The sequence below is a fragment of the Podarcis cretensis genome (assembly GCF_951804945.1).
Source record: "Podarcis cretensis genome assembly, chromosome: 13".
Lineage (NCBI taxonomy): Eukaryota > Metazoa > Chordata > Lepidosauria > Squamata > Lacertidae > Podarcis > Podarcis cretensis.
The window spans coordinates 25,815,349-25,841,335 of record NC_137182.1 but is presented as its reverse complement, the minus strand read 5'-3'; the positions used below and the strand labels follow the sequence as shown (position 1 = coordinate 25,841,335).

Genomic DNA, 25,987 nt, shown 5'->3' with positions numbered 1-25,987 from the left:
GGGGAACACGTTGTGCTCCTGGTGTGGTTTGTCCATCTTTGGTCTCCACTTTGTACTCAGTTCTCATTTGTGGCTCCTAGAAGCTGTCAGCATGTAACAGTGGCTACACACTGGGAACAGCTTCAACTGGCTGGCTAAACCAGGTGAGGGTAGTCGATGGGTCTCAAATCCTTCCCCCGCATGTGAAGACAGGCTCAGTAGACTGAGGGGATGAGAATAATGGTGGGTCCATTGGTCAAGAAGGCAGTTTCTGCATATGCTGTAGAAGGAAGTGAGGGACAGGTAGGGCTCACCAACCTGGGAAGGTACCCCATCTAAGAGAAAGAAAACTGATGCTAAACCTCCACTGCCTTGTGGGACATCTTCGGGAGATGCCCTGACTCTGCTCTGGCTAGATGAAGGAGAGCCATGTGGTGCCCTCAATACATTTGTACTACAACTCCCACCAGTCACAATCAGCATGGGCAACGGTCAAGAATTATAGGTGCTGTAGTCCAGCAACATCTGGAGGTCATCACGTTGACTATGCCTGCACTGGATGCTGTTGCCTGGCCGCTGACCTCATTGTCCTCCCCCCACTCAATAAAATGAGCAAACATAGTCATGTCATTTAAACAGAGCCTTTCAAGTGTTCAGGCAGCACCCTCGTGTGGCTAAAAGGAACTAGAGGTAAGCCTCATGATTCTCTCTAGTGCTTGCAACAAGCTCAATAGCACTGAGACATGAAGCTCTAACCACACCTTCTCAGAAAAGACAGCACAGAGTTTGAAAAGGTGCAGAAAGGAGTAGCCAGAATAATGAAAGGGTTGGATAATCTTTCCCTTCCAGAAAATACTAAAGCTTCAGGAGCTATAGCTCAGAATAAATTTTTAAAAGACAAGCAAGAGGGAGGCACGTTATGGAGAGAGTGAACTTAGGTCCACCCCGTTAAGGTGCTTGGCAGTAGACCCAACAAGGCACAAGCAACACATAACAAAGGAGATTTGGCTGGTTTGCCAACTACACCCCCATCTGGAAAAAAAAAAGGATGGTTTCGATGGGTCTTTGGTTTGGATAAAATGCAATATACTCCATTTCTTGATTCACTGTCACTACACCATACGGTTAAACTGGTCACCTCTCTGTCCATTTCAAGAATGGGGAATTGAGACTAAGGGGGCCACTGACTGGATCCCTTCCTCACCCCAAAGCAACTGCAGACTGGTGATCAATAAAGCCAAAGCCTCCACCTTGCAGCCCATAATTTAGGCAGCTGCTGTGGTGCAAGCAAGTGAATGCCTGAGGCTGCCCTACTCTTCTCTCAGTCTGAGGCAACAGTAGCTATAGGGAGTAGGGTGGTGAGGGGCAGGGAAGTAGTAATTTTGGCAGGTCCTACTTGTCATAAAAAGGTGAGAAAATCTGCACTTTCCAAACTCACACATTCTACACAACTCTTAAGATTCAGGAGACCTGTTCCCCGCTAATTTGCATCTGTAGGGCTGGGACCTGCCTGCCTCTCCTTATAGAAAGCATTCCAAAAAGCTGAGGCCATCACTGAGAAAGCCCTTTTATAACCACAACCAACTGCATCTCCAAAGCCATTTTTTAGCTGGTACTTCCCATGGCTTGTGATCAGAAAGGAGGACTCATATAGGAGCTGAACTTGAATCTTGCACCTCTGAACTCAGAACCTGATCAACAGGATCCCACTGGGAATTCCAAAAGTGTGAAATCTATTATCATTATTTATTTATATCCTACCTTTTCCCCTGATGTGATAAAAAAGCAGCTTAATGGGACTCAATCTTGTTGTGACAGGATCTTGCCTTAATTTTAAAATTATTAACACCATACATTGTTTTTTTCTACCATTTTAATACAATTATTTTATATTTCTCATTTTAAAAAAATTGCATTGTTTTTAATTCTTTATTTAATAGTATACTTAACATACTATTTTGTGTTTTATGTGGTCTGTTTTCTTCCTACCTTCTCTACTGGTTATTACACACACACACACACACACACACACACACACGGATCTAAAGTTTGTATCAAACTTTATATCATTTATCACTGGATTTTAAGTTTTGTCATCTACATCCTGCTGGACAGCAGTCTGAGTTCAAAGCTCTGCTCAGCCACTGATTTACATAGATTAATTATTTTATATGATCTCTCTGACCCACTTCGTCACCTGTAAACCAGGTGAGCAATGATTGGGCTAAAGAAGCAATAGAGACATCAGTGATGTCATAAAACACCTGCCAGTGTGACAAAAGAGGAGGCTCTGAATAACAGAATCTGATAGACAAGAAGATAACATGAGTAGAGTGAGCACAGGTAAGTGTCTGGGGTGTGGGACAGGGTAAAAGTTTAAGAGTTTAAAATAAAAGAATTGCTGGGCCTCAAATCTTTGTAGAAGCTGTGTCTACTGGTCTGGAGGCCCTTCCCCTAATCCCAGGAATATGGTACCAAGTTATGATTATTCAGAGGTTAACAAAGGCTCTTTGCATTTTCACAGAGGCACTCTGTTCTGTTCTCAAGATTCTAGATCTGAACCCAGGTATTTAAAACAGATTCCAAGGTGAACCCCCAGTGAAGCTAGACTCTAAGAAAGGAGAAGCTAATGTCAGGCAAGGGTTTCAGATGCTGCTGGTTACAACAAAAGTGCTGTGTAGTGGTTAGTGTGTTGGACTAGTGGGGTTCAAAGCCCCACTCAGCTATGAAGTTCACTGGATGACCTTGGGTCAGTCATTCACCCTCAGTCTAACCTACCTCACAGGGCTGTTGTGAGGATAAAATGGGGAGAAATATTTACACCACCTTGAGTGCCTTGGAGGAAAGGTTGGCTATAAATGGTGATAGTGATGATATAATCTCCATCATCCCTGGCCATTGGCCATGCTTGCCATAGCTGATGAGAGCAGAAGTTCAACAGCATCTGGGGGCACAGTGTTAGCTATTCCTGGCCTATCAGATTCCAGAATTTGCAGTAAAAAATGAACTTTTAAACCCACTAAAATGAAGCTTTTTTAGTGCCAGCAAAGGGCTTGTAATCTATAGCCACTGCTCCCAAAGATCCTATTAGTACTAGAGTCAAATAACAGGCAAAAGGTTCAGTTCCTTCCATGAAGGCAAAAGGGATAATGGTATAGTGGTGATAGCTTTGGACCAGGTTCAAATCCCAGCTCAGCCATGGATCTCACTGGATAGCCCTAGGCAAACTGCGCTCTCTCTCTCTCTCTCTCTCTCTCTCTCTCTCTCTCTCTCTGTGTGTGTGTGTGTGTGTGTGTATCCCCTCCCCCCACCCCAACCTTCCCCAACTACTATAATTAACAGGCTGTATTTATAAAGCAATATTGAACTCTAATGGTCATTCCTTCTAGCCAGAGGATCCTGGAGTTTCTAGTTATTTTGAGGAGGTCTGGAGATTTCTGACCATAAAGAGCACTGAGAACTAGAACTACAATCCCTTTGATTCTGGGGGTAGGGTTAGAATGGCATGCAATGCAGATATGCTCATTATGTTGCTATTAGGATAAAATATGTCCTGTCTTTCAGTCAAAGACATCTCAAGCTGGATAACATTAAAAGCTATCATGTAATCATTAAAAGGACAGCAGCATAAAATCACAAGGGGCACAGTAAAAAGACCGTCAATAATATTAAAATTAGCAGCACAGCCACCAAAAAACAGTTTCACTTCTATTAGTAGTAGTAGCAGCAGAAGTAGTAGTATACCGCCCTTCATCCATAGATCTCATGGCAGTTCACAGCATAAAAATACAGGATAAGACAAAATACATAATAAAAACAAGAACAGAACAAAACAATAACTCCCCCTCGCCTTCTAGCCCAAGTGTGTGTTGGAAGAATCAGATCTTTGCAGCTAGCTGAAAGAAGGCCTAGTGTGTCAGCAGGCGACATCCTTGGGCAGCTACTAAGAGCCTGATGATGATGATGCCACTCTCCAGGACCCCCTTTTTCCAGCTCTCAAACTAGCACTGAGTGGTAATTAGTGTAATTGCCCTCAATGCTGTGGAGGGATGCGACATGACCTCAGAGCATTGTGGGCAATTACAATTACGGCAGCTGCCTGTAGGGTGGCCAGGTCTCCTACCTTACAGAGGACAGCCGTCTATTCGAAGGGCTGTCAGAGGAAATATCTGGCCTAAGTCCTGTTTAAAGCTAAAGGAGGAGGAGGAGGAGGAGCTGGCAGGGAGGGGCGCCATTGTGTCCCTGACCTCTCAGCAGCAGTCACTGCCTCTTTTCAGGAGGGGGCAGAGGGCAAGCTGGCACTCTGCCCTCATTTGTTGTCTGTTTTGAGGATATATATCAGAATGCCAACTTCCTCCTCCTGTGTCTGGTGGGAAATCATGTGGCGGGGGGGAGGTTGCTGACTGTAAGGAAGAGGGGGGAGGAGGAGGGTGCACACTAGACCCCACCACTATCACTTCTGTGAAGCAGCTGTGAAGAGAGGCAGAGTGCTCCAGGAAGGGCTACCTAGGTAAACTTAAAGGGCTCGTCCTTCTTCTGTTTGTGTATTTCTAGTCACAGGTTCAAAAGTTCCTTTTTTTGTCCTGCCATTTTCCCCGGGAAACCCCACGGTTTAGTGCTGAATGACAAAAAAAGTCGGGTTTTCTGCATTTTGATGTTTGTTCTAGTTCATTGGTAAACAGTGGGGTTTCCAAGGGAAAGTGGCACGACAAACAACAACAACACCACCACACTATTGGACCCGTGACTAGAAATCATGGGACAAACGAAGTGTGAATGAATCCTGAGAAGGCCCTGTATCACATACCTGTCATTCTGTACCTCCAATGGAAGTGTGGTACAGCTGTCAGCATTAATGTGACTGCCTTGGCAGGTTTGCATGGAAGGGGGTGGTCCTTAAGGTATGCTGCTTGGTCCCAAACTGTTTAGCACTGGAGTGAGGAACCTTTTGCAACCTGAGGGCCAAACTCCCTTATGGGCAACCTCCTGGGGGCCACATGGCAGGGATGGGCAGGGCCAGAGGAAGAAGCGAGCAGAGCAACAGGTGTGACTCTTAGCTTTGTACAGTCAAAGCCAAAGGTTTCTACCTACAACCACATCCTGCACATCTCTCTCCATCAGTGCAAGTACATATTCCAGCCGGGGGGGGGGGGACAACTAAAGCAGGTGTGGGGAACCTTCGTCCCTCCAGGGCCCACCATCCCAGGCCATTTGCTGGAGCTGATGGGAGTTGCAGTTTAGCAATATTTGAGAGAGTCACAGGTTCCACACTAATGGAAGGCACAGAGCAGAGCCATTTAAGGGTGCAGCCTGGAAAGGGGTGTGGTTGGATAAGAGTCCCAAGGGAAAAACAGAGAGGCCTAGAGGACTGATTTCAAGGGTGAGGTTCCAAATCCCTGGTTTAGGGCCCTAAAGGTTTGAAGCTAGCACTGGATTTGGCCTGGAATTCAAATAGTATGTTGGTATAATATTCAATTTACACTGTTTCTGAGCCCTGTTGTATCCCTCTGAAGCAAGATAGGCTTGGGGGGGTGCTTTTGATTCCCACCATAACAGGGTAAATAAGCACTCTTCCCACAAAACTTTGCTCTTTTCATTGATTTTGAATGTGAAGCATTCACCACCATAGCAAGAGCAAAAGGCCACTTTTTGAAGCTGAAAAGCTTTCATCGCCTCTACAAATACCAAACTTTGCACGGGGAAACTTGAATCTGAAAACCAGGGGTGGTAGGCACATTGAAATTGAATGAGCATGACCAAGTGGGGGACCTTCGATTTCAATGGGCCTACGCCAAGTAAAACTTAGTTGACTACCACTACAGATGCTTAGAAAAGTTGGCCCCATTTCTCAGTTTAATCTTTGCTGTTTTCCAAGATGCCAGGCACAGAAGCAAGCCATGGGAAAACCTTTTTCACCAGGAAAATGGGGCCCCTCCAGCGCCAGCTGCGCCAGGGGGAATATGGAATGTTCCAGTTTTCCCCCATGTTTGAAAGTGACTTTATCCAGGTAAGCCCCTGGGAGGTTTGGTGCGGGTGTAGGAGGCAGGAATCTAAACAGGTACAAAGGAGAGGTGTAGGCCAGCAAGGCTAGATAAATGGTTGCATTCCTAAAATGATAGGTTCCTGGGCCTTAAAAGTTCTGCTCTTGGTTAGTGTATCATTATTCCAAGGGGAGCCAACATGGCACCCTGCAGGAGTTGTTGGACTACAAACTCCCCTCAGCTCCAGCCAGCATGGCCGATGATGATGGGTGTTGTACTCCAACATCTGGAGGGCTCTAGGTTGGCTACCCCTGAATTATTATCCACACATCACAGATTAGTTGTGATTGGTTGTTTGGGATTGTGCATGATTTGTGATGCATCAGGCAAATGCAGCTCACCAGCTATAGACACTTGGTAACGTTCTACCATTTTTTCTGTTCCAAGCTACCAGCCCGTGTCTGTTGATGGATTTTGAGGAAATTATGTTAAATACCAACTTGTCAGATTCAACACTTGTACCCTTTGGGGTTAAGTAATTCATATATATATATATATATATATATATATATATATATATATCAGCCTTCATAGCTGGAGGAATGTCAGAAGGAAATTATATTCAGTTTATATATTCACCAGATTCTCTACAAATACATTGAGTTCAATCCGAACTTAGTTGCACTTAGATCCCACTGAAATCTCATATGAAATACATATGATACTGTAAGGGTGATATTTAACTAACTTTTACTCAGAGTACACCTGCTGAAATAAATGGATTTAAGTTAGTCATGTTCATTAATTTCCGTGGATAAGAACATAAGAAGAGCCTACTGGATTAGGCCAGTGGCCCATCTAGCACAATATCCTGTTCTCACAGTGGCCAACCAGTTGCCTGCGGGAAGCCTTCAAGCAAGACCTGAGCTCAAGAGCCCTCTCCCCTCCTGTGGTTTCCAGCAACTGGTATTCAGAATCATTTACTGTCTCCAACCGAAGAGCGCAGACAACATAGCTAGTAGCCATTGACAGTCTTATCCTCTGTGAATTTATCTAATCCTCTTTTTAAATCTGTCTAAGCTGCTGGCCATCACTACCTCCTGTGGGAGCAAATTCTATAGTTTTAACTATGCACTGCATGAAGAAGTGCTTTTTTTTGTCTGTCCTGAATCTATACTGGTTAAAAATTAGTTGAATATCACCCAGTGAAAATAAAATTTTAAAGGGCAGGCAGCAAAGGAAAGTACATGTAATTTCCACTGTAGGTTAGTCCCTCTCCAAACACAAACACTAGCAATAAGGATTCATCCAGCCTTCCCCAACCTAGTGCCCTCTAGATGTTTTTTCTACTGCAACTCCCATCAGCCCCACCAACAGCATGGCCAACCGTCTGAGATTATTGCAGTTGTGTTACAAAACATCTAGAGGGGCACCAAGTTGGGGGAGGCTGGTTGAGATACCGTCCATTTTTAGAAGGCAGGAAACTGTGTGTTAAGTCTATCTTGTACCCTCAGATCAGCAAACAAGGTGGCCCAGTTGAGATCCACAACCAGGAGCATATTGTGACTCTTGGCATTACCTCTACAAGCCCTGTCCTGCTGATCCCAAATGTGCTGCTCCTGGCACGGCCCATTGCCCCATCTGAAGAGCACACTACAAAGGCAAAAAGCATCTTCCACCGTCACCCACCACCAAGATATGAGCTAACCAGGTGAGTCTTTCTGCAGTGGCATCAGGGGCATGCCCAGGTGACAATACCCCATGCTCAGTGAATTTCCATAGCACATCACAGGAAGCAAGGGAAGTGGGGCTTAATTTGAGTCACGGGTCTCTATGGCTCAGCCCTGGAACCTATATTCACCTGTTCTGGTTGTTCTGTATTTGCCCAAATGGCTTTTGTGGGAACTGTGTGTCCTCATCACCAGCAAACCTGTGGCTGAATTGGAGGATATTGTGGGAATGCCTCCCTGCTTGAAATGCCAACAGCCATGTGCTTTGAGGATGATTGTTTTTGTAAAAGGTTGCTGGCAAAAGCAGACTCTTTTTTTCCCTGTACAGCAAGCACTGGAGGTTTGCTCTTCCTAGAACTTTTGCTTCATTGGTGAAATCACAGATGAGTGAAGAGTAAGCCCCAGGTTCCTCCCTATCCTTTTGGCAGCTGAGAAACCAACCCCAGAGTAAGGCTAACTTGAGGGGGGGGGGATTGGTATTTGCATCCTAATGCAAATTCTGTGAAGACAACTCCATGAAATCGCACAGCATTGGGCTTTTCAAAATGTATACAGTGGTACCTCGGGTAAAGAACTTAATTCATTCTGGAGGTCCATTCTTAACCTGAAACTATTCTTAACCTGAGGTACTACTTTAGCTAATGGGGCCTCCCGCTGCTGCTGTGCCACCGACATGCGATTTCTATTCTTATACTGAAGCAAAGTTCTTAACCCGAGGTGCTATTTCTGGGTTAGTGGAGTCTGTAACCTGAAGCATCTGTAACCTGAAGCGTCTGTAACCCGAGGTACCACTGTATGAGCAAGCTTATAACAAGTATTTCAAACTACTAGTCCACATGATTCATCCTCCCGCTATTAAAGATACAAATGAATAAATTATCTTGGATTGAAAAGAGTACACATAGAAACATAGGAAGTCACTTTGTACAGATTCACATCAACAGTCCATCTAGCCCTATATTGTCGATATTGACTGGCACCAGCTCTCCGGGGTTTCAGACAGAAAACACTCCCAGCCCTGCCTGGAGATGACCCAGGGTTGAACCTGGGACCTTCTGCAAGCCAACCAGATGCTCTGCTGCTGAGCTACTGAGACAGAGCATCTGCTTTCTTACAGATTAACTTTCATTGCTTTCTTCCTTACAGATTATCATTTCAGTGGTGCAGAACAGTAAGCTGCAGTTTTTAAAGCCTTAACTGTTCCCAATCTCACTCCCTCAACACACACACCTATGCAGGTTATTCCCTTTGCGTTACGTCAAGATCAGCATCCACAATGCAGAGAAAAAGCAGCTGCGGTTCAAGCTGGTGAGTGGCCGCACCTTCTACCTCCAGCTGTGTGAGTCAGACAAGCGAGGTGATCTCTTTGATGCCTGGGTCAGGATTGTCCAAATGCTGCGGCCACCCTCCGAAGAAAACCTTGATGAGCATCCGAAGAAGAAGAAAGGGAAGAAGCCCAAAAGCCTGAAACCCAGTTCGTCAGCTCCATCACTGCCTCTCAAAGGCAAAGTGAAGAACGCTCTCAAGGTCAGTAAGCTCTGGCCCCTGGGAATTGGTGGAGAAATGAATGGGAAGAAGAGGGAAATGGAGCAGGCCTTATATATCTGGGTTTGCATCCTGGGGAAGAGTGGGTTAAGGATGAGCCCTGTACCTGTGTCTCAGGTGGGACATCAAGGGCTTCAAAGCCCAGCCTCCTGCTGCCTAGCTGGTGGTTTAGAGAACTGGAACAATATCTGTACGTGGAGGGTGGGAGAGATTTGGAGCTGAAAGTCATGACTCTTTGGTCATCTTTCTCCCTGGCTGAATGCCCCATTCTCCATTTCCTCAGAGTTCATCTCCTAAACATGCATCTTCAGGAAAGCGCAATTGGAATATTCACACTGCCACCAAAATGGCCAGTGCCCAGGAATTTGAGACCAAGAAAACAAGTGAGCCAATCATATCTTCAGACAGCTCGGGCAGCCTCCAGCCTCTAACACCAGCACTGCCTTCCAGATCAGAGAACACACTCACTAAGGATCCTGAACTGCCTCTAGAGGCACAGGAGCTGGCTGAGAAGTCAGAAAAGGAGGCCGCTGAATTGAGCCCCAACCGGAAGAGCTACGTTGGCGAGAAAAGTGGCTCCCAGACTAAGAGGTATCAAGAGGGATAGCTTGCGTGGCCCCAGGGGGAGTGCATAGCTGGGAAAATTGTGCAGTCTCTCATCTTTCTCCGGACCTTCCCTACCATTGGGAAGAGTAAGGCAGTGTCTTCTGAGAGCTGGGAGGTGGGATCAGCAGCATCAGCCCCCTGGCCATTCCAATTTGATGAAAGACAGAGTTGTGTACACCGCCTAAACTAGCCTGTCAATTTCAACGGTGGTGGAGGATACTGTTACAAGTGTTGAAGAAAGATTCAACCTGCCTCTATACATGGGGAATTGGGCATGGGCCGCACAACTTTGTCCTTTGCCTCAGGCAGAAAAATGTCTTGGGCTGACCCTGCTTAGAAAATACTGGGGAGGATTCTGGGGAAGTTGCTATTGTTTGACAGTAGACTCCATCCCCCAGCCCAGATTGTCTAGAGCCACAGAGCATCAGGATTCCCAGCCCACACTCTGCCTGAGGAGGCTGAAATTTTGAAGGACCCAGCAACCTCCCAAAAAACCCACCCTAGCTCTGGACCTACCACTATCACCCTGCCAGAAGCAGAGAACACAGTGAAGCTCAGCATGTACACTATTTAATTACAAGGGAGAGGGCTTTTCCCTACCCTCCTCAATTACAGAATCCCCTCCAAAAAGATGCTCCCCAGGTGTCTATGTTGCAACCCTTTCAGCAGAAACTTCCAAGTCTTACCTTATTCTTAACCATGCTCAACTTAAAAATGTTAAGGAAAAGAACTGTATCAAGTTTATGTAACAAAAAAATAATTTTATCCCACTCATAAAAGTAAGGGTAAAAATATTAAAGCAAGCATTCTTATCACCTTTATAAAGGCAAAATGCCCATTAAAGCATATGGAAATGAGTGTTCCTTAATAACAATTTGACCAAAAGCTTTTCAACAGAGCCTTCTTCAGTGGCCTGATATTTGCTTAGGCTTTGATGTAGAGGAACTTCATTCCTGAAATGAGAACAAGTTGAATCTAAACGCAAGACACTTACCTCCCCTCAATTTCTCATTTTAGTGTTATCATCAGGAAATAATAATAATGTTGGGAGACATCAATAAGCCATAAAAGCGCAGAGCTGTGTGCTCTTTTCAGAGCCAGGCATAAGCATTTCTGTTCACCCAGGGATTATAAACTGCTACAGCTTGGTTTTGTTTTTGTCACTTTTTTTTTAAAGAGGATTGCATTCTTATATTGCTGCTGATTATGTTATGATATAAATGGATTGTGTGCCAGCCTGAAATCCAAATAGGCTGGTGATATTTAAATGTTTCAGACAAACAAAGGGCTCATCCACACTTCCATTTGTGCCATGCTTTCTAGGCACAGGTCTTCACCTTAAAGAGCACTTTTTCTTTTGCTCCACTACTGCCCCTTTGAAAACCTGCTCTTTAATGCCAAATAGAAACAAACAGCAATTCAGGTTTTTCACAGATTGTTGTTTGCTCCGATTCAGAAATAAAGAGCAAATAAGGAAAGCATCAAGGCAAAAAAAAAAAAGGAAGCACTCAGACATGGTGCTTTTTAAAGCTTTATAGCGTAGGACTGTGCCTAGACACAAAAGGAAGTCTGGATGAGTCCAAATACTCCAGGGGAAGAGGCAAGCAGTGGTATGAACTGCAGATCAGGATCCTGCTGAGTTACCAGGAAGAAGCATGGCAGCCAAGTCTAACATAAAGCTCTTCAGTCTCCATCGGATAGCTCCTGGTACAGTATCTTTGATAGAACAGCTCCTTCACCAGGCCCTTGCAAATTCAGCTACTGATGGACAGTGCCCTAGCTGCTCCAGCTCACCACACACTGGGCCTGCTTTCACAGCTCAGATACTGCTGGACAGCTCCCTGGCTAATCCTGGTCTCCTTGCTCAAATATCTAGTCATGCTGCTTGGGTCTTCCCCTCAGAGTTTGGGGTTGGTGAAGTTGGACATAGGAGTGGTGGGACGCAGGATATAATGGTGCCCTGACACAGGTGAGTGTCCTGAAACACTTAAAGGTGGAGGGATGGAGAGCTTGGCAGTTCAGCGGTAGCAGATGGAGTAGTTCTGGCCTCAAATCTTTTTTAGCTTCAATAAGATACAGTACAAATAGAAAACCAACAGAAAGTTCATTTGTTTTCTCTTTCTATCTCAGGTTAACATGGAGACGTGGCTCAATGGCATTTTTTTTTTTTTTTTACTGTCATGTGCACAATCTTATGTTAAATATTTGTGACAGAGAGGAGAGAGAGAGCGCTTTGGGCACAGGAGTGCATGCATGTTTGTGCATCTTATTTCACTGTGCAGACAGTTAGAAATTGGGGAATGGTCTTATGGAGTCAAACAACATGGGTTTCTAATGAGGGGCACTGTTTTTATTTCAGAAAATCTGACATAAAAAGCCATCGAAGCAGCTCAGGAGAGAAAGGTAGGAGAGATGTCTGCACCATCGAACAAAATCTCACTTCTCTGTGACTTCCCCACCTACCCAACCCCAGTGCAAACACATAGACCAGGGGTCAGCAACCCGCGGCTCCGGAGCCGCATGACCTTTGCCGTAGCTCCGGGGCGGATACTAGCGAGGGGAGGAGGCGCATTGTGTGCCCCGACACTCCCCACTGTTTTAAATGTCGCAATGGTTTTGCGGCTCCCAGTTTTTTTTTCTTTGGTCCAAGTGGCTCTTTTTGTCTTAAAGGTTGCAGACCCCTGACATAGACAGACTGCCTGGGCAACAACCACCACATACTGTATGGTCAGAGCTAAGAAAGGACCAAGCTTTGGGAAGGAGGTATGAAGCTCTGGCAGGGTCCTAGAGTCCTCACATCTCCTTCACAAAGCTGGGAAAGGACTAACTAGGCTTTAGGAATGAAGCAGGATGATTCTAGGACCCCATCAGAGCTCTTGCACCTCCTTCCCAAAGCCCAGCACCTTGCTCACCTGGCTTTGGGAAGACAGTGCAAGGGCTGAGAGGGCAGCATCAAATGATGCTCAGGGCTGCAAAAAAAAAAAAAAAGGCCTTGAGGGCTGCATGCAGCTCACATTTTGCTCAGATTCAGCTGATGTGCCAACTGCAGCCTCTTCTAGAGAAAGCACATCTTGCCACAGTTTCTATTTTATTTTTTAATTCATTTAGAGCATTTGTACCCCACTCTTCGGCCAAAAAGGCTCCCAGGGTGGCTCCCATACAGTCATTTAAATGGTTTATATACAATCAATTAGTCATTGCCTGCAAGCTTACACTCTATGTATTTATTTATTTTTTAAAAACCTGACAGGGAGAGGAGGAGGAGAAAAATTCAGGCACCATTTCTTAACTAGTACTTCTTTTAACACAGAATCAGTGCAGGGGCAGGATGTTTCTGCTGGTCTTTCAGCAGAGCTGATGGAATGAGTCCTACTTCCCATCTCTTCCGCTGATGGAATGGCTGCTGCCAGCTGACAACTGAGGGAGAAAGGAGGCCTGACAGAGCTGGTATTCCAGCACATACTTTGGTTGCTTTAAGACTAGAGTACTGTAATGAGCTTTATGTGGAGCTGCCCTTGAAACACATTCAGAAACTGCATAGGCACATAGAAAGCTGATGTATACCAAGGCAGTCTATTGATCCATCTAGCTCAATCTCTCCAGGGTTTCTTTCCTAGTCCTCCCTGGAGATACTAAGGACTGAACCAGGGATATTTCACATGTGTGGAAATGTGCTCTGTCACTGAGCTACATTCATTTAAGCAGTGCAAGTTTTTTTAAAACCAAAACCAATAACCAGCTTGTGAAAGAAAAATCTCTGACCATTAGCTAACACACTAGATTCCAGAAGCACCCTGTTTGTCCACTATGCTATACAAATGCAATACTGCAGCAGCATTTTAAACATATATTTAAACTCTCTCTCTGAATGCCCTACCCACTCTGAGAAGGCTGCATTAACCCCTCTGCTCTGTCATGGGCTTCTAGTCCTGCAACAATCCGTCTGTTTCTCCCTGAGCTGTATATTCATTCTTCCTTTCCTCCATTTATCCTCTGCCGCTGTGCCTCTCTCTTCCATATTTGTTCCTTTTTTTAGCAGAAATGGCCCAAGGCATTTTGGTGTCTGAGGCAGAAAATCAAAATGGCACCTCTCGTAATGAAAATAATTGGCAATTTTCTCCCCCTTAATGGTGCTCCAAAAGCTGCTGCCTCGCCTTGCCTAATGGGAGAGCTAGCCCCGCTTTATAGCAGCCTTCATCTTTCCTGCCTCCCCTCCACATGCCTACCTCCCTTCATGTGTAATGATCAGCACTTCTCACCCATGTGTCATTTGCTCCCAGACCCAAAAGAAGGATCTGTGCACTACCACAAAAAAACTCTCGATGGCCTGGGCCCTGCCTGCATTAAATAAATTCTTCTTCCATGTGTCCATCCTGCCCATGGACATGAGAACCTTCCCAGCCTCCAGCCCCCCCCCCCCCATTTTCTAAAATAAAGTCTGTGAGGAAGCAGAAAGGTACTTTGCAGGAAGAAAACCTCCACTTTGGAACTTCCCAACCAGAGGAGCATGCCCAGGGGCTTCATGGCTGGACTTTCAGAGACGTGTGCATCTCGGCAACTTTTAAAAGACACTGTGGTAGCTCTTACTAGGTTGGCCCTCTGCAATTTTATTATTTATATATTTTATCTATCACATTGATAACTTGTTTTTCCTCCATGGAACTCAAGGTAGCATGCATAGGTCATAAGATTTTATGGTAACTATATTCGTAATGTATTTTTGTCAGTGTTTGTCCTTTGATGCTATGGCCTGCCGGCTACGGAAATAAAGTCTATTCCAATTCCATAGTTCTCTCCCCCACAATAACCCTGTGACGCAGGTTGGGCTGAGAAACTGTGACTGGGCCAAGGCCACCCAAGTGAGCTTCATGGCTTAGTGGGGATTTGAACGCTGGTCTCCTAGGTCCTAGTCCAACACTTTAAGCCCTACACCATTCTGGCTCTCTTTTAAGTGTATTTCTAGGCTGCATGTTTTCTAAACTTTTTTTTTCAAGGCTCTGATTGCAATTACTTACTTAATAACTACACACACGCACACAGCACCAATAGCTAGCATTCCCTAAAGTGGTGCACAATGCAATTTAAATGCCATAACCCATTAAAGCAACAACAAGCAAAACAAAAGCAATCACAATTGAAAGAAGTGTTAAAAACCACCAGCAGCAAGTCATAAAAGCAGCATTTTAAAAAAACATTAAAATAATTTTTAAGAATTTATAAACACCTGGCGAAATAATAATTTTTAAAAGCCCTTCGCGTAGCATTAAAAGAAACCCCCATAATGAGGGCATTAAGCCCAGCCTTTCCTTGAATGACTGGGAGCAAGACAGCCTAGAAATGGTTAGCACACACACACACCCCTCCTCCATTTAGTCCTTACCTTAATGAAGAGGGAGAAAAGCAACACAGTGGCAGAGCACAGGCCTCCCCCTCCACACACACCCCACTCCATTTTTTTGCACACAAGGTCCCAGGCTCAATCTAGGGCAGCTTTGGCTAAAGGCTCTTGAATGTGAATGGGTTTGGTCAAACTCATGCTGGTAGCTTCGAGAACACTGTCCAACCATCTCGTCCTCTGTTGTCCCCTTCTCCTTGTGCCCTCAATCTTTCCCAATCTTTCTCAATCTTTGCCCTCAGGGTCTTTTCCAGGGAGTCTTCTCTTCTCGTGAGGTGGCCAAAGTATTGGAGCCTCAGCTTCAGGATCTGTCCTTCCAGTGAGCACTCAGGGCTGATTTCCTTCAGAATGGATAGGTTTGATCTTCTTGCAGTCCATGGGACTCTCAAGAGTCTCCTCCAGCACCATAATTCAAAAGCATCAATTCTTTGGCGATCAGCCTTCTTTATGGTCCAGCTCTCACTTCCATACATTACTACTGGGAAAACCATAGCTTTAACTATACGGACCTTTGTCGGCAAGGTGATGTCTCTGCTTTTTAAGATGCTGACATCATCTTTACTCTCTCTCTTTAAACTCCTTGTGCGTGTCCCCCTGCACTTCCTCTGTCTTTTGCTCCCCCCTCCCATTTTTCCTCCTTGCCACACATTCAAAATTACGCCAAGGACCATATGAAAACAGACCCAGGCACAGGTGCGGTCCGCCCCGCGTGTCATCCCTAGGGGGATGATGTCGCCACGCTGCCTCCCTGGGATGCTTGCCGTGTGCCACTCTGGGTGCTGGAGCAGCTAGCTCCACCTCTGGACCCAGGGCCACATCAAGCCCCCACGCAGAGTAGAAAGTAACACACCAGACAGAGCGATGATACAGTTTGCTATGCGGCAGCTTTGTGCACCACATACTCCCCTCTCTCACGCTATCAGGTTGCAGGGCAGAGGGAGAGAAAGTGAACAATAGGGCTCTTCTACCATCTCTGCTGAGAGGCCAGCTGCCTTTGGTCCTCCCCCAGCTGCCACCTACCAGCAGCCAGTCTATCAGGTTACCTGAACCAAAAATATTTATTCATTTGTTCTTTTACACCCCACCTTTCTTCCAAGGAGCTCAAGTTGGCATGCATGGCTCTCCCCCTCCCCATATTATCCCCCATGAGTAGATTAAGCTGAGAGATGGTGGTTGGCCCAAAGTCACCTAGTGAGCTTCATAGCCAAGTGGTGATTTGAACCCTTGTCATATATATATATATATATATATATATATATATATAAATTTTTTATTAATTTTCCAATTTTAAGACAAACTAACATACAAACATCAACAAATAAAGACATACAAACAAGTATAATTTCATATCCTCATTTTCATAAGCCATCTTTCTCGGACTTCCCCATACCTCACCCTTTTTGCATCCTTATTTTAGTTTTTCAGCAACCCTTTACTCCAATTAAATTAAAACTTAATTTCTTTCTCAGTTTCATATTAATTCATCAAACAATTTCAGCTGTAATTCTGCATCTTCCTTTCCCTTGACATTTTAGCACTCATCAATTTTAAAACAGTTCTTTAGATAAACTTTAAATTTCTTCCAATCTTCCTCCACTGTCTCTTTCTCTTGGTCACGTATTCTGCCAGTCATTTCTGCCAATCCCATAAAGTTGATCACTTTCGTCTGCCATTCTTCCAGTGTAGGTAACTCTTGTGTCTTCCAATACTTTGCTAGAAGAATCCTTGCTGCTGTAGTGGCGTACATAAAAAAAGTCTTATCCTTCCTTGACACCAATTGGCCGACCATGCCCAAGAGAAATGCCTCTGGTTTCTTATAAAAGGTACATTTAAGTACCTTCTTAATTTCATTATAGATCATTTCCCAAAAGGCTTTAATCTTTGGGCAGGTCCACCAAAGGTGAAAGAAGGTACCTTCAGTCTCATTACATTTCCAGCATTTATTATTGGGCAGATGGTAAATCTTCGCAAGCTTGACTGGGGTCATGTACCACCTATAAATCATTTTCATAATATTTTCTCTTAAGGCATTACATGCCGTAAATTTAATACCGGTGGTCCATAACTGTTCCCAATCAGCAAACATAATGTCATGACCAATGTCCTGTGCCCATTTAATCATGGCTGATTTAACTGTCTCATCTATTGTATTCCACTTCAGCAACAAATTGTACATTCTTGATAAATTCTTAGTATTGGGTTCTAGCAATTCTGTTTCTAGTTTCGATTTCTCCACCTGGAAACCCATTTTCCTGTCTTGTTTAAAAGTCTCCAATATTTGATAATAATGGAGCCAATCTCGTACCTTGGACTTTAATTTCTCAAAACTCTGTAGTTTAAAGATTTGAACCCTTGTCTCCCAGGTCCTAGTCTGACACCCTAACCACTATGCCATACCGTCATTCATTATCAGTCATTAATTCCTGCTAGTAATTAAAATAACTGTAACTTTAAGAACTGGTGCCTGAGATTGTTTCTAGACAGCCTGTTGGTTGAGCAATCATCCTGATTTGTTTGCAGGGAGATTAGACAATGTTGGTTATTTAATGAGCATTTATTATCATTTTTTTCTGGGGAGGTTAGATGGCATTGCATAAAAAATAATAAAAGTTATCTTGCCCTTACACTTTTCGGTACATTTTCCTATCACCTTCCTTATCACAAAGAAATCTGAACTTTTGGGGAAGTGGGTTTGTTCCACAAGACCTCCCAATCAACTAAAATTGCACAATCCGATTTTGCTGGTATGTGATTGAATCTCACCCAAAAATAGCCACAGTCTAGAAGCACCCTGAGCTTACATTTCTCCTCTCCTGCACACCCTTCACCCTCCCCATCCCTCTTTCCTTATGTGTCTCACTTCTGGTTTTGTAAGTGACTGCGAGAAACCTATTTGACTAAATGATCATGGTATAAAAATACTTTACATGCATAAATATATCACTTCCCTCCTCTTCCACATGTATCCATCTCTCACACAATATGTTTTTGTCCACCCAGACACCATCTCCCTGCCATCAGTCCTATCCATTCATTCCTCAGCCTCCTCTGGCTCAGTCGCATCTTCCTGGACCTGACTTTCAGTTCTTTGGTTTTTCATCAGGCAGGAAGCCAAGCAAAATTCTCTCCCTCATCAGATCTTGCTCCTGGGGAAGCACAAGGAAGGACAAGCGGAGTGCCAGAGCCCGGGCCAGAGGGAGGAAACGCAGAGGGGAGTGAAACCAGGAGCTAGAACTAAGAGGTGACAAGAAGAACTATAGAGGTTGGAGACTGAACGAGAAGTTACTGAATGACGTGAAAATAAAACAAAAGGCTAAAGAATTGCTAAAGGAATTCTTTGAAATTAACATGGCACAAAATACGGATATTAGAATAATATGGGACACCAGTAAGGCCTTCATACGAGGATTTTATATCCAACAAAATATATTACAAAAAAGAATTAGAGAAGCAAAGTTAAATCAAATTAGACAAGAAATTGAAAAGAATGAGAAAACATTAGCAAAATCTCCCAAAGATAAAATCGCAAACCAAAATATTAAATTAACACAATTACAACTCTCAGCATTATTAAATAAAGAAATAGAGAACAATGTTTTATGGATGAGGCAAAAAATTTTCAAATTAGCCATTAAGCCCGGGAAATTGCTGGCATGGCAGCTAAAAAAGAAACAGAAGGAAATGCAAATTAATAAACTATTACAAAATGGGAAATTAATAGATACTGAAGAGGATATAACCAAATCTTTCCTAGATTATTTTAGAAACCTCTATAAGGCAGGGCCGGAGGCTGAGCATGAAATTATAAGTTATTTCCAAGGGAAAGAAATACCTAAAATCAATGAAGAAAAAGTAGACCAACTTAATGCACCAATTACTAGAATGGAATTGCATCAAGTAATTTCAAATCTGAAATTGGGCAAATCGCCAGGCCCAGATGGTCTCTTGTCAATGCATTACAAAATATTAGAGGAGATTATAGCTATACAATTCCAAAATATGATGAATAAAATAATGCAGGACGGAAAGACCCCAGAGACTTGGCAGGATGCAAACTTAGTTCTGATCCATAAACAAGGTTCCCCCCACGAGTCAGTAAGAAGTTATAGACCAATATTATTGTTAAACAATAATTACAAAATATTTACAGGAATCTTAGCCAATAGATTAAAATTACATCTAAAAGATATGATAAATCAAGACCAAGCAGGTTTCTTACCAAACAGACATATGAAAACCAATATGAGAGTTGTAATTGATTTAACTGAATATCTGGAATTAAAACCTAGCAAAAAAGCTGCTTTCATGCTAATAGACACAGAGAAAGCTTTTGACAACTTCTCTTGGTTTTTTTTACAGAAAGTTTTGGATGAATCTAAGATGGGAGAAAGGTACACCAGAGGTATAAAACTGATATATCAGAAACAACAAACCTGTCTCATAATTAATGGAGGGAAGTCAAAACATTTCTCAATCGAAAAAAGGACGAGACAAGGCTGCCCCTTTTTTGCTCCTCTATTTACCGTATATTAACTCTGGAGGTTCTAAATTTGGAACTGAGAAGAGAACAATAAATAAGAGGAATTACAACTGGCAAAAAGGAATTTAAGCTGAGGGCCTTTGCAGATGACATAATTTTAACATTGCAATATCCTGGAAAAAGTATTCCTAAAGCAATAGAGAAAATGGCAGAATTTGGTAAGGTCTCTGGTTTCAAGTTAAATAAAACTAAAACTAAAATCATGGTAAAAAATATGTTGGAACAAGAGCAAAAAGATTTACAAACTGAGTCAGGTCTACAAATTGTGAAACAAGCAAAGTATTTAGGTACAGTATTGATATAACAATGAGAAATCTTAATCTATTTGATAATAATTATATTTTTTTAAAAAAGAAGAGAATATTTTTTTTAAAGAAGAGAAATTTAGAGACATGGTATAGGTTGAAACTATCATTTTTAGGTAGAATCTCTATAATCAAAATGAATATTTTACCTAAGATGTTGTATCTTTTTCAAATGTTACCAATAATTGAAAGAGTATCATGTTTTGAAGACTGGAGGAAGGATTTGTTAAGATTCATTTGGCAGGGCAAGAAACCACGCATAAAATATAAATTATTAACGGACAAGAAAGAAAGAGGGGGGTCTTGCCCTGCCAAATCTGAAACTATATTATGAGGCGGAATGCCTAATTTGGGTAAAAGATTGGATAATATTGGAGAGAACAGACATCTTAGATCTAGAGAGCCACTGTAACAGAGTCGGATGGCATGCCTATCTCAGTTATAATAAAGCTAAAGTACACAGCAGGTTCACCAGTCACATTCTTAGAAATGCTTTATTTAAAGTCTGGACTAAATATCAACCATTATTGGAGCCACAAACTCCTTGGTGGTTATACCTGCTGGAAGCACATGCTGTGAAAAAACTGAACATGAAAAGACACTGGCCCTCGTATAGACAGTTGATAACAGAAGACCAAGGCCAATTAAAGTTAAAATCATTCGGGGAGCTAAGGCAACATGTATCTGATTGGCTCCAATACCATCAGTTGAATAGTGTCTGTAAATAAGATATCAAAAGAGGTTTTGGTAAAGAAGATTCAAAATTCCAATCAATATTATTAAAAAATAACAAGAAACTTCTATCAAAAGTGTATGATTTCCTATTGGAGTGGGACCTGAAGGATGAATTTGTAAAGGAGGTGCAGATAAAATAGGCCCAAGACATCGGCAGGACTATCTATTTAGAACAGTGGAAGAGGCTATGGCAAGTAGATATTAACTTTACAGCCTGCTACTCTGTTAAAGAAAACTTTATAAAAATGTTCTTTAGGTGGTACATGACACCAACCAAACTCGCAAAAATTTACAAACTAAAGTCTAACTTATGTTGGAAATGCGGAAAAGCTGAAGGAACAATGATCCATGCTTGGTGGAGTTGTGAAAAGATTAAAAGCTTCTGGCATATAATACATGATGAAAAAATGTTCAGGATTTCCATGGGGGGGGGGGAACCAGAGGCATATATACTGGGCATAATAGGGAGTGGTATCCCACAGAATAAGAAAAGATTTTTATTATATGCCACAGCAGCAGCTAGAATAGTTCTAGCCAGCAAATGGAAAAGCATATATGCCTAGTAAGTATAGATTAAGTAAGTAAGTAGGTAAAGCAAATATGAAAATGAAATCAGGAATGGCTGTAAGAGATGGAGATTCTTAGAAATGCAATGAAACAATCAAATTAAAATTTAAGGAAGTTGAGCTGTGGTGGAGGGAGGTCACGGGGGTGGGTAAGGTGTCTTGTTTGAGTTTGTAGTGACTATGTGTATTATATGTATATTTGTGTTATTTGTTTTGAGGGGTATTTGTGCTATTTGTATGTATTATTATTTTTCTCAATTAAAAAAAATTTAATAAATAAAACAATATATTTTTTTTCCAAAAAAGGAAGGAGAAGCGGAGTGCCAGAGCCCGGGCCAGAGGGAGGAAACGCAGGGGGGAGTGAAACCAGGAGCCTATAGGCACAAAGGGCAGGAGTCTCTGCCCCACCTGAAATTCTAAATGTAATAAAGATGTTGGTTGGTTATAGACAGTGTCTTTATCTGACATTTGTGCATGCCTGAAATGTCTCTAGTCACCACGGATGGGTTATTCATTAGCCTTCTGTATCATGACGAACCATCACCCTGACAATGTAAACTACACCCTTACTAATATCAGGCCCATATATTGAGGTTACAACTCACACTTTGCACTCTCCAAGGCCTCTGGTTGTTAGGTCAGGACAATCTCACCCTCTGTCACCACCACATACTCCCCTTTGCAAGGCCTCTGGTTAATGAGTCAATTACACTCTTACCCATGCCTGCAACATAACTGATTTTCCTGGTGGCTGGCTTCCCCGTTCCACCCCTCTTTCTCTCATTGCTTCAGGCCCACAGTTCAAAGACATGCCTTCTGATCAACTCTAATCTGAACCTACTGCACAGTGACGCACACACCCTCTATTAAATGGTATTATTAGATTAATGCTTATAAGAAGAGGAAGAGCAAAAAGGGGTCCACATGTTCTAGCCAACCAATAATTTCTAGTAGACTTCAAGAAAGCTTTTGGGGGTTTTCACATCCTGCTCTGAAGAGGCAAAGGGTTGTATATCTAAGATGTATTCAAGAGGAGACCCACTGAAATGAATGGACCTAAGTAGGGCGATTATTCTAGAAAAAAAAGGTGCTGGACCTCATCATGAACATTGTTCTCTTATAATGACAATGGCACCACCTGAGAGGTGCCAGAACTGAGTTCCAGCAAGTTCCATCTGAAAAAAACCCCTGATTGCCATATTTGTGGACCCCTGTTGGAGAATGCTGATAGTATTAAGGATTATCATCAGTATAACTGGATGTATATTCCTGTGCTCTACATCCTGGCAGCTAGTGCTTAAAAATGGCCAAAACATGACCTCTTGCCTAGAAGTCCTGCCCCCATAACCTTGGTTATGTATGGCTGATTATGGCTACTCGCCAATGGGGAAGGGAGACATTCTGCACATGCTCAAAAGCACTATTTTATTTATTGGTGGGTTCTTCTTGTTGTCTTGCTGGGCTGTGTATGTAATAAAAGGGAGCCAGGGCATCCTCTTTTATCTGTCCCTGTGCCAGTTTCAGTTTGTTTGTTAGCTTTTCTCTTTACTTTTTTTAGTGCATCACATGTTCCAGCCACTGAGAAAAGGCTCCAAGGCCTGGTATATCCAAGCTAAAGAATATTTTCTGTGCATGTGATGAGAAGCACTTCCCTTTATCATTCCTTTCCAGACCCTTGCAGCACACAGCCTCTCCTATTCCTCAGCTCAGTTTGAGATTCCACGCCAACCCACCAGCCAAACCAACTTTCCATTTATTCCAGAGCAGTGTCATCACAGCACAGAGGTCTGTTGCTGCTCATCCATTGATTGAAACGTCTGTCAAAAATGCATGATGTCACAGATGTGCAGCCTGTGGGATACAAGGGTGGGGTTTGCAAGCAGGTGCCAGAAGATTTTAGCCGTTTTATGTGCTCAAAGTCAAAGTAGGATAATGGTGTACCACGACAGGGGCTTAGAAACAAAATTAGTAACTCACCATGTTACTTAAAGGTAACTGACATTTTCAGGTTTCTGAGCACCACTTCAAATCTTACACATTTCAGACAGAAAGCACTTGTTTTGCTTAAGGCATGAAAATTCTTGTAGTTTGGAACCATTGCTCCGTGTCCGCTTCTCTGGAGCAGCAGAAAACAACCTTTCTCCCTCCTCTATGTGACATCCTTTTATATATTTGAACATGGCTATCATATCACCCCTTAACCTCCTCTTCTCCAGGCTAAACATGCCCAGCTCCCTTAGCCGTTCCTCATAAGGCATCGTTTCCAGGCCTTTGACCATTTTGGTTGCCCTCCTCTGGACACATTCCAGTTTGTCAGTGTCCTTCTTGAACTGTGGTGCCCAGAACTGGACACAGTACTCCAGGTGAGGTCTGACCAGGGCAGAATACAGTGGCACTATTACTTCCCTTGATCTAGATGCTATACTCCTATTGATGCAGCCCAGAATTGCATTGGCTTTTTTAGCTGCCGCGTCACACTGTTGGCTCATGTCAAGTTTGTGGTCAACCAAGACTCCTAGATCCTTTTCACATGTACTGCTCTCAAGCCAGGTGTCACCCATCTTGTATTTGTGCCTCTCATTTTTTTTTGCCCAAGTGCAATACTTTACATTTCTCCCTGTTAAAATTCATCTTGTTTGTTTTGGCCCAGTTCTCTAATCTGTCAAGGTCGTTTTGAAGTGTGATCCTGTCCTCTGGGGTGTTAGCCACCCATCCCAGTTTGGTGTCATCTGCAAATTTGATCAGGATGCCCTTGAGTCCATCATCCAAGTCGTTGATAAAGATGTTGAATAAGACCGGGCCCAAGACAGAACCCTGTGGCACCCCACTAGTCACTCTTCTCCAGGATGAAGAGGAACCATTGATGAGCACCCTTTGGGTTCGGTCAGTCAGCCAGTTACAAATCCACTGAGTGGTAGCATAGTCAAGTCCGCATTTTACCAGCTTCTTTACAAGAATATCATGGGGCACCTTGTCAAATGCCTTGCTGAAATCAAGGTAGGCTACATCCACTGCGTTCCCTTCATCTACCAGGCTTGTAATTCTGTCAAAAAACGAGATCAAGTTAGTCTGACATGACTTATTTTTCAGAAATCCATGCTGACTATTGGTGATCACAGTATTCCTTTCTAGGTGCTCACAGACTGTTTGCTTAATGATCTGCTCCAGAATCTTCCCTGGTATTGATGTCAGACCAACTGGGCGGTAATTATTTGGGTCCTCTCTTTCCCCCTTTTTGAAAATAGGGACAACATTTGCCCTCCTCCAGTCTGCCGGGACTTCGCCTGTTCTCCAGGAATTCTCAAAGATGACTGCCAGTGGTTCTGAGATCACATCTGCCAGTTCTTTTAATACTCTTGGATGCAGTTCATCTGGCCCTGGAGACTTGAATACATCTAAACTAGCCAAGTATTCTTGTACTATCTCCTTAGTTATTCTGGGCTGTGTTTCCTCTGCTGAATCATTTGCTCCAAATGCTTCAGGTCGGGCATTGTTTTCTTTATCGGAGAAGACTGAGGCAAAGAAGGCATTGAGGAGTTCAGCCCTTTCTGTGTCCCCTGTTTGCATTTCACCATCTTCTCCTCTGAGTGACCCCACTGTTTCTTTGTTCTTCCTTTTGCTACGAACATACCCATAAAAGCCTTTTTTGTTGCTTTTAACCTCTCTAGCAAGCCTGAGTTCATTCTGTGCTTTAGCTTTTCTGACTTTGTGTCTACACGTGCTGGCTATTTGTTTGAATTCCTCTTTGGTGGTTTCCCCCCTTCTCCATTTTTTTGTACACATCCTTTTTTAATGTTAACTCAGTTAAAAGTTCTTTAGATAGCCACCCTGGCTTCTTTAGGCACCTTCCATGTTTCCGTCTCATTGGTATTGCCTGAAGTTGTGCTTTTACTATCTCCCTCTTAACAAACTCCCAGCCATCATGAACTCCCTTTCCTTTTAGTATTACTGTCCATGGGATCTCACCCAGCACCTCCCTAAGTTTTATGAAGTCGGCTTTCTTAAAGTCAAGAAATTGAGTCCTAGTATGCTTGCCTTTCCGCTGTATAGTAAACTTCAGAAGAGCATGATCACTCGCGCCTAATGATCCTTCCACTTCTACCCCACTAACCAGGTCATCAACATTGGTTAGGACCAGATCTAAAATGGCTGTTCCTCTTGTTGCTTCTCCCACTTTCTGGACAACGAAGTTGTCTGCAAGGCCAGACAATCTGTTTGACCTTATGCTCTTGGCTGAGTTTGACATCCAGCAAATATCCGGGTAATTGAAGTCCCCCATTACTACTATCTCCCTTCCTTTTGCATGCTTGGCCATCTGTTCCAGGAAGGCATCATCTATGTCCTCCGTTTGGCTTGGGGATCTATAGTAAACTCCCACAATGAGGTCACTGTTATTCTTCTCTCCCTTAATTTTGACACAAATGCTCTCACTTTGGCTTGGAGGTTCTAAATCTTGGATCTCTTCACAGGTATACACATCCCTGACATATAACGCCACTCCTCCTCCTTTCTTGTCTGGTCTGTTTCTCTGAAATAGATCGTATCCCTCCATTATTACATTCCAGTCGTGGGACTTATCCCACCAGGTTTCAGTGATGCCTATTA

At 43.2% G+C, this 25,987-nt stretch overlaps 2 protein-coding genes across 7 annotated transcripts in view; one reads left to right on the top strand and one right to left on the bottom strand.

The window, feature by feature from the left end:
- LOC307200294 (acid-sensing ion channel 2) overlaps positions 1-25,987 on the bottom strand; it is a 383,251-nt gene that overhangs the window by 280,909 nt on the left and 76,355 nt on the right. The window lies entirely within an intron of this gene.
- Positions 558-21,829, top strand: LOC307200327 (uncharacterized protein). Of its 4 annotated transcripts, none has more exons than XM_079948866.1 (9): positions 574-669; positions 2,188-2,322; positions 5,855-5,986; positions 7,457-7,671; positions 8,929-9,217; positions 9,519-9,826; positions 12,201-12,244; positions 18,340-18,477; positions 21,689-21,829. In XM_079948866.1, exons 3-8 carry the CDS (start codon positions 5,855-5,857, stop codon positions 18,453-18,455), a joined length of 1,104 nt encoding a protein of 367 aa, XP_079804992.1. In that variant the 5' UTR covers positions 574-669; positions 2,188-2,322; the 3' UTR covers positions 18,456-18,477; positions 21,689-21,829. The 4 variants fall into 4 exon arrangements, with proteins under 4 accessions (XP_079804994.1, XP_079804992.1, XP_079804993.1 ...); XM_079948867.1 differs by having other exon boundaries at positions 18,340-18,498; XM_079948869.1 differs by having other exon boundaries at positions 577-669; positions 7,475-7,671.